Below are 15,899 nucleotides of genomic sequence, written 5' to 3'. Positions count from 1 at the left end.
TTGACACTTCGAGATGGGAAGTCTTAAGCTTCTCTTGTCTTCACTGTCAAAGGAGAGGGTTTTTTTGTTTGTTTGTTTTCCTTCATACTATTAAACTCTTTATTTAACATAGAGTTAGGGGGCTGGTGCTGTGGCATAACAGGTAAAGCTGCCACCTGCAGTGCCAGCATCCCATATGGTCACCGGTTCATGTCCCGGCTGCTCCACCTCCGGTCCAGCTCTCTGCTATGGCCTGGGAAAGCAGTAGAAGATGGCCCAAGTCCTTGGGCCCCTGCACCCGCGTGGGAGACTGCAGGAGGCTCCTGGCTCTTGGCTTCGATCAGCACAGCTCTAGCCGTTGTGGCCAATTAGGGAGTGGGCCAGCAGATGGAGGACCCTCTTCTCTCTGCCTCTGCCTCTGCCTCTCTGTAAAACTGCCTTTCAAATAAATAAATAAATGAATCTTTAAAAAAACGTAAACAAAGGAGGCCAGCACTGTGGGGCAGTAGATTAATCCTCTGCCTGCAGCACCAGCATCCCATATGTGCTCTGCTTCTAATCCCGGCTGTTCCTCTTCCAATCCAGTTCTCTGCTATGGCCTGGGAAAGCAGTGGAAGATGGCCCAAGCGCTTGGGCCCTTGCATCCAGGTGGAAGATCCAGAGGTAGCTCCTGGCTCCTGGCTTCAGATTGGCCAAGATCCAACAGCTGCAGCTATTTGATGAGTGAACCAGCTGATAAAGACCTTTCTTTCTGTCTCTGTCTCTGTCTCTCTCTAACTCTACCTCTCAAATAAATAAAGATCTTAAAAAAAAAAAAAAAAACACACATGATTCCAGCCCCTGGGCAAGTGGAAATGAGGCTGGAGACAGAAGTAATGGTATTAAAATGAGACCTTATGGGCTTAGGGCTTTCAGATTTCATTCTAAATACAATGGGAAATCACTGAAGGGTTTGCCTAAATAAAGGAAAATACTTTTCTTTGTTATTACGATAAAATTATCACTTAACAAATTCAGTATGCCAGGATTGTGACACTTTTTTTTCACTTTAGTTGAAAGGTATCAGCTTAGTGTTGAATGTGGCTGGCCATCAAAGCACAACGATTTCTCCAGTCTGACTCCCGCTTCCATGAACCATCCACCCTGATAGCACCAAGGGGACCAGGCAGGTGCTTTCCACTTCCCTGGCCACACATCAGCCTCAGCATAATGGTACCCCACGGCCACCCACAGTGGCTGTGACCGCTCTTCTCCATGGAGTCATTATCTCCTATCTTCCAGGCATGAAGGGTTTAGCAAGGACACTGCTCATAGACGGTGTGTCCCGGAGCATAAAGAGCTTCAGGCTGCTGCACAGGCAGGAAAAGCACTCACCAAACTCTTGCTTTCAATGACCAGGTGGAGCAGTATGATGAGCAGAGCAGCTGTGTTCAGGGGGTTTCCAAAGGTAAAAATGTCAATGTCTGAGCCCTGGTAGGTCTACAGAGAGACAAGAATAAGTGATTTCAGAGACTTGCACACACTGGGCAGTGCAACACCACTTGATCAGCAGCCCTGCTGAGGCTGGGGTCCTTCCTCCAATGTTCCTATCGAACCACCCTTTTGGATAGACAAGAACATTTCCAGAGAAGAGATTCTGATTCTCTCCCACACGGGCCAGATACGTTTGCACTTTTCAGGTAGAATTCCCCTTATTCCAAATCATAATCACCTTCCTGCAATCTTTCACTCACACTTACAGCCCTTGAAGGCACAGAGAAATTTCAAATGTCTCTACTCAACAGAGCTGCAAGCCTTCAAAGCAGCTATTGTAGCTCCCCTACGCTGATTGCTCTCCCAGGTAAATATCCCCTCCTCTTCTGCACACGTCTTCACATTCTTAAATCGTTCCCCAGTAGGCACAATTTTATGATCTTTCACCATCCTCTGCATTCTTTACTAAATAAACTCTAGATCACTTTGTCTGTGTTTCCATTGGAGTACAGTGTAGCTGGACTATGTCATGCAGGCTAATTCAAATAATTTTATTTGAATAAAAAAATGAAAACATTTTTCATGAAAACATTTTCATTTTTCATTCTTAACAATAAACTTCTATTACACCATCCATGACTAAGTTCGTGTTTTCTTCTGGGCAGTTATATTGGATGGGCAGCTACACGATGCTGCTTCATGCCAGTTTACATTTAAAAATTAATTTTATGCATTCTTTGCTTAGCAACATTTCTTCCATTATTTACCTGTGAAGCAAACTTAGTTCTGGAGAGACTATTTATAGGAACTTAATACTATGAATGTCATCTGGTAGAATTAGCACAGCACTCATAATAAGAGCTTTCATATTCTGACTTTGCCTCTCTGGTTTTGAGTGATCTAATTATATATACAGAATTTCAGTTTTATTCAAGTTATTGACAAAAGATATTAAGTAGTACAGAGACCTAAGAGGGCTGCACTAGGCACTTCTTCCCAAATTTAATCCATTGCCTAACATATTTTTCAAAAGCATTATACTTTAGTCAGTTAATAATCAACCTGATTATACGAGCAATCTATCCTTTTAAGATAATATTTGTGGCAGAATACACAGAAGCATCATTGATTCATTAATAACAAATATACAAGTGAACAAGGACTCACAAAATAAGGCACAAAGAAGCAGACCAGGCTTTGGTAAAAGGCATCCAACAAGGTTATCCAGAAGGTGAGGGGTAAATATGCCTGGAATGAAACAAATATTGGGGAGGGACTAAGGTTAACGTAACAAGGGTCAAAGCAAGTCAAGGAACAACACAAGCCAATAAGCACTTTGGTTCTCTGTGAGAAAACTCAATGCCTTCATTATCTCACTCATAAAAGCAAAAAGTATGATTTGTCAATGATGGTGAAAGAATGAGGGTAGTTGAATGAGATAAGCTCATAGGTGAATCTGGTAAAAAAAAAAAAATTCTTGCAGGAACTCTCATTCAATTCAGGTTGAATTTTAAATCCACCTAACATAGGGCTAGCTGCATTAACTTTTCATTTCCTATTTATCAGAAGGTACTCCAAATCTATCCACTTCTCTGCTTCATTCCAGTAGGCTGTCAACTCTCTATGGATAATTGGCTCATCATCCAACTGCCCTCTTTCTTCTACCCTCCATCCAACCTCCCCATACCAGCCAGATGGGTTTGGAAAAGTGTAAATCAGATCATGACATCTTCCTGATTAATCAGACTGACTCCTTCCATTCCATTCAATGACTTCCCACTGCATTTCCAACATAACTTCAAGTCTTCCCTATGACTTACAAGGCCCTGCATTGTCTGCCTGCTAACTAGGTCTCCAGGGTCACTTATTTTGTGATCCCGTAACAGGGAGCTTTATTCTTTCCCTTGAACATGACAAATACATTCTTTCCTTGGGACTCACGTATGCTATTCTGTCTTCCAGGATTTCTTCGCAACGACCTCCCTCCTTGTTAGTTCCTAGCAATCCACATCCTGGCTCAAATATTACATCTTCATAGCAAACACTAGAACAATCTAAAAGTTGTGCCTACTTAATCACTTGCAACCCTGCTATCTTTCCAAGTCTTTCATTACAATCACAAGTAACCTTATTTATTTACTTAAAGATTTTTCGGGTCATTTCAGTGGAAAGCATGCTTCATAGTTTGGGACTTTGACCCTGATCAAGTGATTAAAACAGTGCCAGGCTCAATAGCAGGTACTTAACACATGTTTACCAGGTTGATAAACTATTCTTGTATAACTTTCGATTTGCTAAGCTGCTTCCTACCCAGAGCTAGCAGGAAGAAAGAGGAAGTACAGAAACTAGTTCAGTTTTTGAAAAAGAATTTTTAACTAGGAGCCAGCTCGGATTGTCTGGTGATGGGTGTGAAGGATTCAGAGCTGCATTCTGACCCAGAGGAAAGCGTGTTAGGCAAGGGCTGCCATGGACAAAAATGGAAACACATTTATCATAGCCCTGAGCTAGTCTTGTCTTTGCTTAACATGTTCTTCTTGGTCTTGTTTTCTTCCAAACGCAAACAGAGGTTGAAATGTCCTTGAAAATGTCGGTATGGGGGGGAAGCCATTGTAATCCATAAGTCGTACTTTGGAAATTTATATTCATTAAATAAAAGATAAAAAAAAAAAAAAGAAAATGTCTTACTGTCTCCTAAAGAGCAGGGCTTTATAAATATACAGATTCTCCATATACATTCTTCTATTTTTCAAAAGATTATGCTTGTTTATTTTAAAGATTTATTTATTTGAAAGGCAGAGCCACAGAGAGGCCAAGGCAGACAGAGAGAGGGGTCTTCCATCTGCTGGTTCACTCCTCAAATGGCTGCAATGATGGGAGCTGGGCCAATCCGAAGCCAGGAGCTTCTTCCTGGTCTCTATGCAGGTGCAGGGGCCCAAGAACCCAAGCCATCCTCCACTGCCTTCCCAGGCCTTAGCAGAGAGCTGGATCAGAACAGGAGCAGATGGGACTCAAACCAGAGCCCAAGTGGGATGCCGGCAGTGTAGGCGACAGCTTTTACCCACCACACCACAGCACTGGCCCCATGGGAATTTTTACATCTATCTTTTTGTCTCTTTGTCTCCTGGAAAAAATCAAGGAAGATTCACTGTTTCCAGTCTACTTTTCCCTGTTTTTCCTTTTACTATTTCCTCATTGGAACTGGATAGATTCTCCTTGTCTCCCTTCATTCCAGTGTCCACAAAATCTAAGTAGAAGCACCATCCAGTGGCGGAAGTGGCAACCAAAAAGCCACTAGACAAGAGACAACAACTGGAGACTAAGTCAAAATATAACTTCATAAGGTTGTTTCCTAAACCTAAGGTGAAAAGGTGAAAAGCATTATTTCTCAAGGTGGGCATCTGGTACTGTGGTCGCGAGGAGGGAGGCAGCAGGTGATCACCCAAGTGCCTGGGTCCCTAACACCCATGTGGGAGACCAACATTGAATTCCAGACTCCTGGCTTTGGCCTGGCCCACCCTGGATGTTTTGGGCATTTAGGGAGTAAACCTGTGGATGGAAGATTCTCTGACTCTTCCTGCCTTTCCTATAGTGTAAAAAAAAAATTAAACTAATAAAAGGTACAATTTTCTCATTGTCACATGAGGGAGAGTACTTAAAGAAGGAAAGAGATTGGTCAAGGTCAAGGTCAAGGTCAGTGAGAGGTTGAACGGATTAACTCATAGGATCTACTAGAAACTGAAAGGCGAAGTCTGCACATGAAGTCAAAGCCATAAAACAAGATTGTGGGTGGAGAGAGAGAGAGAGGTGACAGGGGATTCCTTCTTGGAAGGAAAGCCTCAGAGTGTAGCCTTCCAGACTCGTCCCATCAGAGGAGAGTCTGTAATTCCTGCAGGGCATATCTCATTACACTGAGGCCAGGGAAGGACACAAGAACAGAAAGTAATTTGTGTGGAAGCCAAATTCAAAGGGAGGGCACATTCTGGAAGGTGAAGTCAATAAAATCAATGATCTTTCATGCTGGGGATCTGCCTGCTACTGCATGCTTTATAAAACCAGCCAGCGAATGGAACAATGGGTACCAGTGATTGATAATAAGGTCAAACACAGGAAACAATGATTCCAGCTCTCCCAAGGGTAAGGCACAATTACAATATTCAGTCTGTACAAACAGGTTCTTCAAACACAGCTACAAAGTTTTTGATTGGAAACCTTCTTACAATCTACACTCTCCACTTTCCACAATAGACTTGGAATTCAACTAGGCCTGGCATGTCAGACAGCCTTCAGTTATATCTACTACTTACCCTGGCACTGTGGTTTGAATTTTTAAGTCAGACAAATCCATTTAGAAAATACCACGTGGTTTATGAATATAAACGGGTTAGCTGATAGTAAATGACTTTAAGGATTGTTTTCTTTCTTGAAAGCTGAATGAGTGACTTAACAGTGTTGATTGTTACAAGTAACCATATGATGCTAAATTACTCTCCATTCCAGAAAGATCAAATCAGAATAAAGTTAGGATGATGCAAAAAAATAAAATAAAATATATCATAAAATTTTAGATTTTTCCAAATTTCTGGTGAATTTTGGAGGGTAAAATAAAAAAAAATAGCTAGAGTTTAAGATGACAAGAAACCTTACAAATATGAGCTTCCCAATTCATGTCATTTTCAAGGTCACAAGCCACAGAACAAGAATTTAACCCATGGGTTTTTTTTTTTTTTTTCCTTTTCGAATCTCAAAATGTCTACTTCATTCCAATACATTATATTTCAGGTACTCTATTAGTTACCTTGGATCAGGGAAAACATATGACATCTGTCTTTCTGGGGTTGGCTTATTTCCCTAAGTATAATGGTTTCCAGCTGCATCCATTTTGTTGCAAAAGACAGGATTATTTCTAAAAGTGCTGGTCTGAGTCAGTGTCTCTAGATGAACAAGTGAAGCTGAACACACATTTCTTAAGGTGGGTCTCATTTTTGCTTGTCCAAGACTTCTCTAGAGAAATTTTCTTCTCAATCCTGTACTCAGGAGTGATATCTATTCTAGGCCTGGACAATAAGAAAATTATCTTTGTGGCCAGGGCTGTAAACACAAAGAAAATCATGTGACAAGCTAGGCCAATGAGTCATAAGCACAAGGTTTAGGGTGGCTTAAAGAATAACAGTGTTCTGTTATCATTACCCCTGGATTTTGCAGCTTTGTGAGCTAATACATTTCTTGTTTCCATTAAGCTCATTTGAGCTGGCTTTTAGCTCACTTCCAGCTGAGAGAGGTTAGGAGAGGTCTCTTCTCAACACTAGAACATCTGACTAGGCAGCCTACTCAACCTGTCCACCTATCGGTGACTAAGACTCCCTGTCCATCGCAGACCCTATGAGCCTGCAACATTCTTGGGACAAGCCTTTGGATTTCTGGTCACTAAATACGATGGTGGGAAACTCCAGGACCAAAGAGAGCCTACAAGATCCTTCTGCAGCACATCACAGTGGGAGACAGCACGGACACGGGGACCAAGGTTCAACTGCAGCACTCATTTGTTCTGTGTCCTAGGCACGTTACTCACGGTCACTCTCTGTGCCCAAATTTCCTCATTTACCAAGTAGAGATAAAGGCAGCACCTACCCTGCAGGGGTATTTGGAGTATTAGATTGCAGTATGCTAAGCACTTAGAACAGTGCCTGGAACGTAGGAGGTGTTACACAAATGCTAATAAGCACTACATTAATATTGGTTATTATGAATTTTGTGAAAGCGAAAGCTAAATTAGAAACAAAAGAATTCCGAGACATTTGCCTCACTTCATCGGCTACTACAATCCTCTATGCAAGAAACAGTGTGGGCAGAAGACTGGAAAGAGGGGAAGAGATCTGAGCAGGGAGAAGGATAGGCCTGAGAGAGGGACCAAGTGGGAGTGGGGACCGGTTTTAGGAGAGGCAGCCAGTAAGATCATCCCTGTTGTGCAGGATGCTAGAACCTCAAGAATTTAACTTGGGCTTTGGAACCAGATGGAAATGCTTCAAGTCCTGACTCGGCCATTTTTCAGCTGTGAGAGTTTTAGAAATATTACCTCACCCCTTTGAGATACAGATCCTTCATCTCATAATGGGAATACCGATAGTTTCTGTTTCCAAGTATTTTTATGAAGATAAGTGAGACAGGAACTTTTTAGCAGTGAACACAACAGGAGACACAGTGGGGTTTAACAAATGCTACCTTTCAGTAGTTTTAAGGTCTCCAACACTGGACTTACAAATATCTAAGGCTTTTCCTAGGTTTATCTGTGTAAGCTAAGTAACTTAATACCTGTCATGTGATTACAGAAATCTTCTGAAACAACCAGACATTTCAAGTAGTTTTGAACAGTGCTGTGTGTGGTGCAATATGTAGGCTGTGCTGACTGGAGCATGCCCTGGATTGGTCCATGGAAGTGTATGGGGGCCAGCATTTTTGCTTTAGCACCTACCTCTGACTTCTGACCAGTCTGATAGAGTTCAGGCAGCTGCATGAGGGTCTCTGCAGAAACATCTTTCTCCAAAATACCGTAAATGACGGGCGGGGCAGATGTGAAGAGGAGGTTAAAGAAGATCAAAACCCAGTAGTCAGTCATGGATGTTCCTGAAAACCCACAAAAGAACTGGTACCAGAAAAGGAGGTTCACATAGGCCTAGGGACACAAAGAGGTACATTTGGCTCTTAGAAACATGCGCTATGACCACACATTCTCTACACCACCTTTCCAAGTGTGTGACCTCACCCACTCAGCTTTGTCACATACACAATGGAAGGCCACAGCATGTCGTACACCTTTTTTTGGTAAATATTTTGTTAAGTTAACATATATACAGGCACACATATTCAGAGCCCACTTACTATGGGTGCTGGCATGGTCCTAAGAGCTTTACAAATCATTCCTTTAATCTTCATAACAACTTGGGAAGACTTTCCATTTCACAGATGAGGAAACTGATAGCAATGGACTCAATATTTATGCCTCCTTAAAACTCATATATTGAAATTCTGACCCTCAATGTGATGTTCTCAGGAGGTAAGACCTTTAGGGGACAATGTGTTCAGGGTGGCAGAGCACTCATGAATGGGATTAGTGCTCTTAAAAAGGCACCCAGAGGACTTCCACTCACTTCCTACTGTATGAGATCCTGTGAGAAGCCTGCAGCTCAGGAGTGGACCTGCACCAGAACCTGGCCACGCTGACACTTTGATCTCAGATTTCCAGCCTCCAGAATCATGAGGATAACTTCCCATTGCTCATAAGCCAACCAACCATCTCTGATGCTCTGCTGCAGCAGCCAGGGCAGACTAAGACACTAAGCCAACAGGGAGGCCAAGGAACTTGGTCAAAGCTACCCAGCTAAAAAGTGGCAGAGCCTGTGTCCAAAGATACTTTAGTTCCATGTGAAGAGAATGTAGCCCAGTGCCTGGCAAAAGAGCCAGTACATCCAAATGTCCATGTTCTTGCTTTCTGCGTTCACAGTTGCTTCCTGGTAGTGAGATGGGATTCTGCCAGCGGATTGGCCAGGGTCTGAGGCTATATGACTGCCATGCTATGACTGTGCCAGACTTAGGCAAACCCGGACAGCTGGTCATCCTAGAGGCCAAGCACATACATCCTACACTGTTTCCTCCAGTTCTTGCTTCAGCCAAACCAAGTCCCCTCTAAGCAAAAACTACATGATCTTAAGCCAGACAGGACACTGGACATAGATTCAGGGGGCTCTGTTTCAAGGTCTGAGGACATTTCCTACTGATTGACTTGAGGTCACTTTCCTAACCTCTCTGAATAAACACTCCTTTGTAAAATGAGAATTACATCACCTCAGGGCACAAGATCAAGATCAAGTTAGAGGTCCAGTGTTGTGGTGCAGCAGGTTATAAGCCACCACCTACAACACCGGCATCCCACATGGGTGTCAGTTTGAGTCTAAGTTGCTCTACCTTTAAGCCAGTTTCCTACCGATGCATCTGGGAAAGCAGTGGAATACAGTTCAAGTCCTCGACCCCTGAACCCACATGGGAGATCCAGATGGAGTTCCAGGCTCCTAGTTTCAGCCTGGCCCAGCCCCAGCCATTTGAGAAGTAGATCAGTGGATGGAAGAGTGTGTTGAATCAGTCAGTATCTCTGTCCACCCACCCCATAACTCTGTGCTTTAAATTAAAAAAAAAAAAAAAATCTTAAAAAAAGAAAGTTCTCTCTACATGTAAAGTGTCTTATAAATGTTATTGTTGGCTTTACAGATACTCTAGAACATATCAGGACAAAGAGCATAGCCTTAGAATGAAGCTTCTAGTGTAGTACCCATGGACTTGCATTATGCATGGCTTCTGAAAATGCATCAATTTTGGATATGTGTAGTTTGGAGCACTGTTCTGAGAGGGAAATCTATGCTTTTCATTGATGCTTCAAAATCAGTCAAATACCCAAGTACATGGTTCCAGAAAGATAAGCTACTTTAATGACTGCTAGTCCTGGGCCCTTTCTCCTGAGTTTATAAAGCATTCATTGTTCGGCTAGGTAAGTAAGAGGTAGAAACCGAGTTTGGAGAACGTCAGTATGAAAGGCCATCCAAGGATTTCAGAGCAAAGACCATGGGGTCCTGATGCGCTGGTGATGTGCCCTCCTGTTTCTGTAGCATCTTTTCCTAATATTCGTGTTTGTTAACACTCAGGTTTAATTTCTGGCTAAAAGGAGAGATATTGGAATGGTTTACATCACAATAAGGGAGAAGGTAGAAAAATGTAAATGTTTTTAAAAAAGAAAATTTGGGAGAAGGTTTCTTTCTGAAAGCCACTGACCAAGCCCCAACCTTTATCAGCCACAGCTTTCTCCAGGTTCACACACTAAGGCAGAGACTAAATATTTCAAATATTTTCATAAAGTATCTGAATTTTATTAAACTTTGACTAAATGTGATCATTCTAATGAGTCAAGTACCGACAGTTTCCTGAAAGGTTAATGGTGCTGTAGGGAGAAAAAAATGTTCCTCCTGAACACACACACAAACATCAAAATGACACATTTGGGATTCCTTAAAATGGCCCAATTAGGTTATTTTCTCCCGAAAGATGGCATTTCAATAAACTGATATAAACTTAAGGATAGCAGTAACACCACGCATGGATTTTAAATACTATGAATAAATGTGGCTTAAAAAATCATAACCTATTAACATAATCACTGCACCTAGGAGAGACTTAAGTCAATCAATCTAAGGCCAACATGATTTTATAAAAGAGGAGACTGCAATTTAACTGAAGATTACAAGCTAGGACTTCTAATAAAAATCTGTCCTTGTAGGAATTATGTAAGCAAAATAAAGTTCCTTTATCATCAAATAACTACCAAGCACAAATAGGTTTTACAGGTTGGCTAGAGAGCTCTTGCATTTTTGAGTGCTAATCAGCTACAAGCTAAGACATGATATTAGGTTCTCATCTGTAGCAGTGTCTTCAGTATATCACAGGGGACATCGCTTTGGGGACAGCAGATTTTCTTGGTAACTCCAGCAAAATGGAAGCTAATCTCATTCGCACTGACAGCATTAAACATTTCATAATTCTGCCTGTCACAATCTTTTTAAGGAAGGCCAAAAATTGGATTTTAACTGAATCAGACAGGATATAATTAAATTTAAATGCATAAGGAGTAGAAAATGCCAGCAGATGGATAACCCTAGCAATTTGCTGTCAGCAGCTGAAACACAGCATATTCCAGATTACTTCTCGTAAGACAGCAGGACTGCTCCTGGCTGCTGCCAATACATCAATAAGCAAAGTGAGCTTAGCATAGGACACCTCCTCTTCATGACTGATGCAACCAGGATTGGCAAGCAGGCAGGGGGTGGGGACATATTCTTCGAGCTACATACCACATTCTTGTAGAAAAAATAGAGAATCATGTTGGAAAGTCGAGTATAACACCAGTGCCCATGGACAAGGAGGAGCTTGCTGAGATGTCTGAACTGAGACACAGCAAAGTCACTGGCCATCACCGCCTGCAGAGGCAACCGGAGCAGAAGGTCATCCTGAGCGACTGACCACGTTAGGACAGACGCAGCACTGGTCACTGCTCTCAGATTAGCCAAATCTCCAACACCCAGATGAAAAGAAAACACACACACACACACACACACACACACACGAAACAAGAGCAACAACCTGTGAATACAGAGCCTGAACAGACTGCCTGGAATTACCACCTAGCTTCTTAATATGAGCATGTGAAATAAGACTTCTCATTGGTTACAACCCTTGTGATTTCAACCAACGGACTTTCCTTAGAAAGCAGCCACCTTAACAAGAACCATCGTGTGCATTACAGTGTGCATTCACTTCCCAAGGAAGAGAGTTTTAGTGGGGCAGAGCTGGGGCATAGCAGACAAAGCCACCATCTGCAGTGCTGGCATCCCATATGGTCACAGATTCGAGTCCCAACTGCTCATCCTCTGATCCAGCTCCCTGTTAATGCACCTGAGAAAGCAGCAGAGGATGGTCCAAGGGCTTGGGCCCTTGCACCCATGTGGGACATGTGGAAGAAGCTTCTGGTCCCTGGCTTCAGATCAGTCCAGCTCTAGCCTTTGCGGCCACTTGGGGAGTGAACCAGCAGCAGGAAGATACGTTTCTCTTGTCTTTTTGCTTCCGTTTAACTCTGACTTTCAAATAAATAAAATCTTAAAGAAAAAAGAAGCACCATGGTCATGACTTCACATGAGTTTATATAATGCATCAGGCAAAGAGGTATTTGAATTCCTCATCTTTTATCAATATGATAGCAAAAGTACTTGGTTCCTACTACCCATCTGGGAGACCTGGATAAAATTCCTGGCTCCTGGCTTCAGCTTGGTCCATCCCTGACTGCTGCAAGCATTTTCTGAGTGAACCAATGGATGGAAGAACTTTCTCTCCTTCCTATCACTCTTTCAGATAAATTTTTTAAAAGAATTTCAGTGGTTATTGCAGGACTCCAAAAGGAATTCTTGTGATCTAGATAAGCTTATTTATTTAAACTGAACAAATGGACCATACAGCTGAAAGTACCCAGAACAATGCCATAATGGTCGCCCAGTGAAACATCAATAAATGAATGGATCAGTTTCCTGTTTTCTACTTCTGACTAACCACATGCAACCTTAACTTACTACAGACATTTTTACCAAGGAGAGGGTTGCCCTTGGATGGGCAGGTCAAGGTCATCGCACTTGAGTGCCTGATTTATACTCACCTGCATGCCTTCTTGACCTGAGACCCCTATCCCAATGTCTGCCACTTGTATCATGCTAACATCATTGGCACCGTCACCTTCATGAGACAGAAGAAAAGGCAAGAAACATATGAGGAGTCAAGAAAGATGAAAACTTTGCACATCAGGAGGGGCCACTCAAGTGAACAAATAAGCCCTTGACAGCTTATCCTACTTCTCCGAGTTGTCCAGAAGCTGGTCAAGCAGAAACGTGACATCCCACTGCCACCAGGAAGAACTTCACACTAATACTGCCTTAAAATCCCTCGTGCTGTGGCACCTGTGTGCACGGATCCCCTTCTTCCTCCATGTCCCCTCTGCTATTATCACTTCTCCAGCTACATTCTTTCCTTCCTAGCCACTACACACTTTGTTTCTCTGCTTCCCACCCCACCCTCCCCACCCTGCCATGTCATTTCCTCTGGGAAATCCTTTTCATAGTCCGCTTAGATCAGCCGCCTCCCTCGGGCTCCAGCACCACCCAGTGTATCTCTACCACGTGGTATCTTTCAACGTTAGCAGCTTCTTAGGTGATGTTAGGTTCCTGCTGGGAACAATGCTGTTGTTCTTCACAGACAATATTAAACATTCACCTATGTTGTTAAATGCCAACCACTAATTAGTCACCTAGTTTCTGATAACAGTATCTAATGTTTTCTTGGGAACTCTGAGTCAAACTCTCCTAACCCAAGAGTGAAGGGTCAGCATTTTTGTTCCTTGGTCTCAGTGATTGGTTCAGAGGTAAGTACATGACTCAATTACTGTAATTATAAAATCCAGGGATTCTAGTTTCAGGGACATCTGGATCCAGGGGCTTGAAAAATTCATTTATATATATTAATTAAACAAAATAACTGAAGAAAATTTTACCTTACCTCACCTAAAAATTTGTCTCAGGACTTGATCTCACACTCCTTTTCTTCTCCGTTTATACTCATTCTTTGTTCTTCTCACGGTATCACTAGACTTATGTTTCACACATTTGTATCTCTAGCCAATTCCCTAATGCTAAATTCCAGACTTTTATTCTAGCTTTCTACCTAATATCCCTGCTTAGGTATCTAATGGACAGATCAAACTAAAAAATGTCAAACCCAGCTCCTCATCTCCTTTGCCTCCATCTCAGTAAATGAAAGCTCCATTCTGTCTGTCCTTAGACAAAGCCTTGGCATTCCCTTTGCAAGCACTTTCTCTCTTACAGCATATTCAATTCATCCTCAGTGTCACTAGCTCTTTCTTTATACCGTGTCCTTTGTCTGATCATGTCCCACCACTTCCTTTGCTCAAATCAAACCCAAGTCACTACCGTTGCTTGCCTTAACTATTTCAATAGGTTCCCAGCTGGTTTCCTTACTTAGTTTTTTTGCAGCCCAACAGTTACCCTCACACAGCAGGTGATGCGACCCTTTTAAACTTTACACAGACCATGTCTCATCTCTACTCAGAATCTCTCAATGGCTTCCTATCTCTTCAGATAAAAGGCAAACTTATATAATGGCCTCCAAGACTCTGTAGGATCTGGCCAGCTGTCACCTCTCTCACTAACCTGCAGTAAACTCTACTCAATCTGCTTTGGCTTTGAACCCACTGACATGTCCACCTCAAGACTTGACTGTGGCTTTCCTCTCTGCATACATGTTCTCCATAGTTGTGGCTCCTCTGTCACTTCCTCAAGTCTCCAGTCTGACAGCCTCTGCAGTGAGACCTTTTCTGAAAAATACATTTAAAATGACAACCTCTTCTCCCTTTCCCCAGTGTTCCCTCTTATCCTGCACTGTGGCATAGCAGGTGAAGCTGCAGTGCCGGCACCCCACCCGGCTGCTCCACTTCTGATCCAGCTCTCTGCTGTGGCCTGGGAAAGCAGTAGAAGATGGCCCAAGTCCTTGGGCCCCTGTACCCGCGTGGGAGACCCGGAAGCCCCTGGCTCTGGATCAGTGCAGCTCTGGCCATTGCAGCCCACTGAGGAGTGAACCCGCAGATGGAAGACCTCTCTCTCTCTCTCTCTGCCTCTCCTTCTCTGTGTTAACTCTGATTTTCAAATAAATAAATCTTTAAAAATATTAAGAGTGGGAATAGGAGAGTGAGGAGGAAAAAGGGTAGGAAGTGGGCAGGAGGGAGGGTAGTGTGGGGAGTATCACTATGTCTCTAAATCTGTATATATAACATACATGAAACTCATACATCTTAAATAAAAAAATTAAATGGAAAAAAAAGCATTTGTCATCATGTGACATCTTCCATGTTTATGGTTTCTGCTAAATGCTGTTTCCTGCTAAAGTCCGCTCCCTAAAAGAAGGTACCTTGTCACCCTTGTATCTTCATTGCCTAAAAACATGTGTGGTACAAAGATGGCACCCAATAAACATAATGGATATGTAAATGAATTGTTCATGTGCCTGAATTTAACTTTCATGATGTTAGAACTCCTGGACTTTTTCATTTCTATGACTATTTAACTTCATCCAGTAGATTTGGGGGTCTAATGTGTACCTCTAGAATTCCTGACAATAAAATTGTTTGCCAGGACACCTCCCTCGCACTGTGCTCATAGTAAGTGATCAAATAGTTGATGGAAGGAAATAAAGGGGAAAAGGGGAGAGAAGGCGGAGTAGAAAAAGGATAGCGGGAAGTAGACAGAAGGCAGGCCAGGCAGAGGGACTGGACTCCGGCATGGCAGGAAACTCAAACGTGCAGGGCCTGGTCCCATCCCTACTCACCAATAGCCAGGGTCATCACCTGGAGACGGCTGCGCACCAGTTTCACCACCTCGCTCTTCTGCAGGGGTGTGGCTCGGCAGCAGACCACAGCCTGACACCACGCAGTCAGCTCCAGGAACTGCCTTTGAAGGCTCTCCTGCAGGGCGAACTCCAGGGTTTTCCCGGTGATAATGAGTGCAGCCCGTGGCCCTGAGTGCTGGGGGCCAGGAGGCTGCTGCAGACGCTCACTCAGTGCTGCCTGCTCTGGACGGACTGCATCCTTCTTCTGAAGTTCGTTCAGAATTGTGTTCATCAGCATCTCACAGGCATCCTGGAAGCAAGAGGCAAAGATGATTAGCCTCGGGGCCCTCTTGGAGGCCAGAGCAAACTGAATCTTCTTTGTCATTCTCTAGCAATTCTTCCATCAAGGCAACTCGGCAGTCATCATCAGGGACTTTCAAAGACTTCACAGCTCTTCTACGGAAAGTTTT

At 43.0% G+C, this 15,899-nt stretch overlaps 1 protein-coding gene across 2 annotated transcripts in view; it reads right to left on the bottom strand.

The window, feature by feature from the left end:
• ATP10D (ATPase phospholipid transporting 10D (putative)) overlaps nt 1–15,899 on the bottom strand; it is an 86,022-nt gene that overhangs the window by 11,597 nt on the left and 58,526 nt on the right. For both annotated transcript variants that reach the window (XM_070068192.1, XM_070068191.1), the window contains 6 exons: nt 15,430–15,739; nt 12,695–12,771; nt 11,343–11,468; nt 7,922–8,122; nt 2,620–2,700; nt 1,354–1,458 (listed from right to left, as the gene is read on the bottom strand). In XM_070068192.1, coding sequence (XP_069924293.1) covers nt 1,354–1,458; nt 2,620–2,700; nt 7,922–8,122; nt 11,343–11,468; nt 12,695–12,771; nt 15,430–15,739 — 900 coding nt within the window. The remainder of the gene's footprint in view (nt 1–1,353; nt 1,459–2,619; nt 2,701–7,921; nt 8,123–11,342; nt 11,469–12,694; nt 12,772–15,429; nt 15,740–15,899) is intronic.

This window comes from Oryctolagus cuniculus, chromosome 2 (genome assembly GCF_964237555.1).
Source record: "Oryctolagus cuniculus chromosome 2, mOryCun1.1, whole genome shotgun sequence".
Classification (NCBI taxonomy): domain Eukaryota; kingdom Metazoa; phylum Chordata; class Mammalia; order Lagomorpha; family Leporidae; genus Oryctolagus; species Oryctolagus cuniculus.
This window is presented reverse-complemented; position numbering and strand designations above follow the sequence as displayed.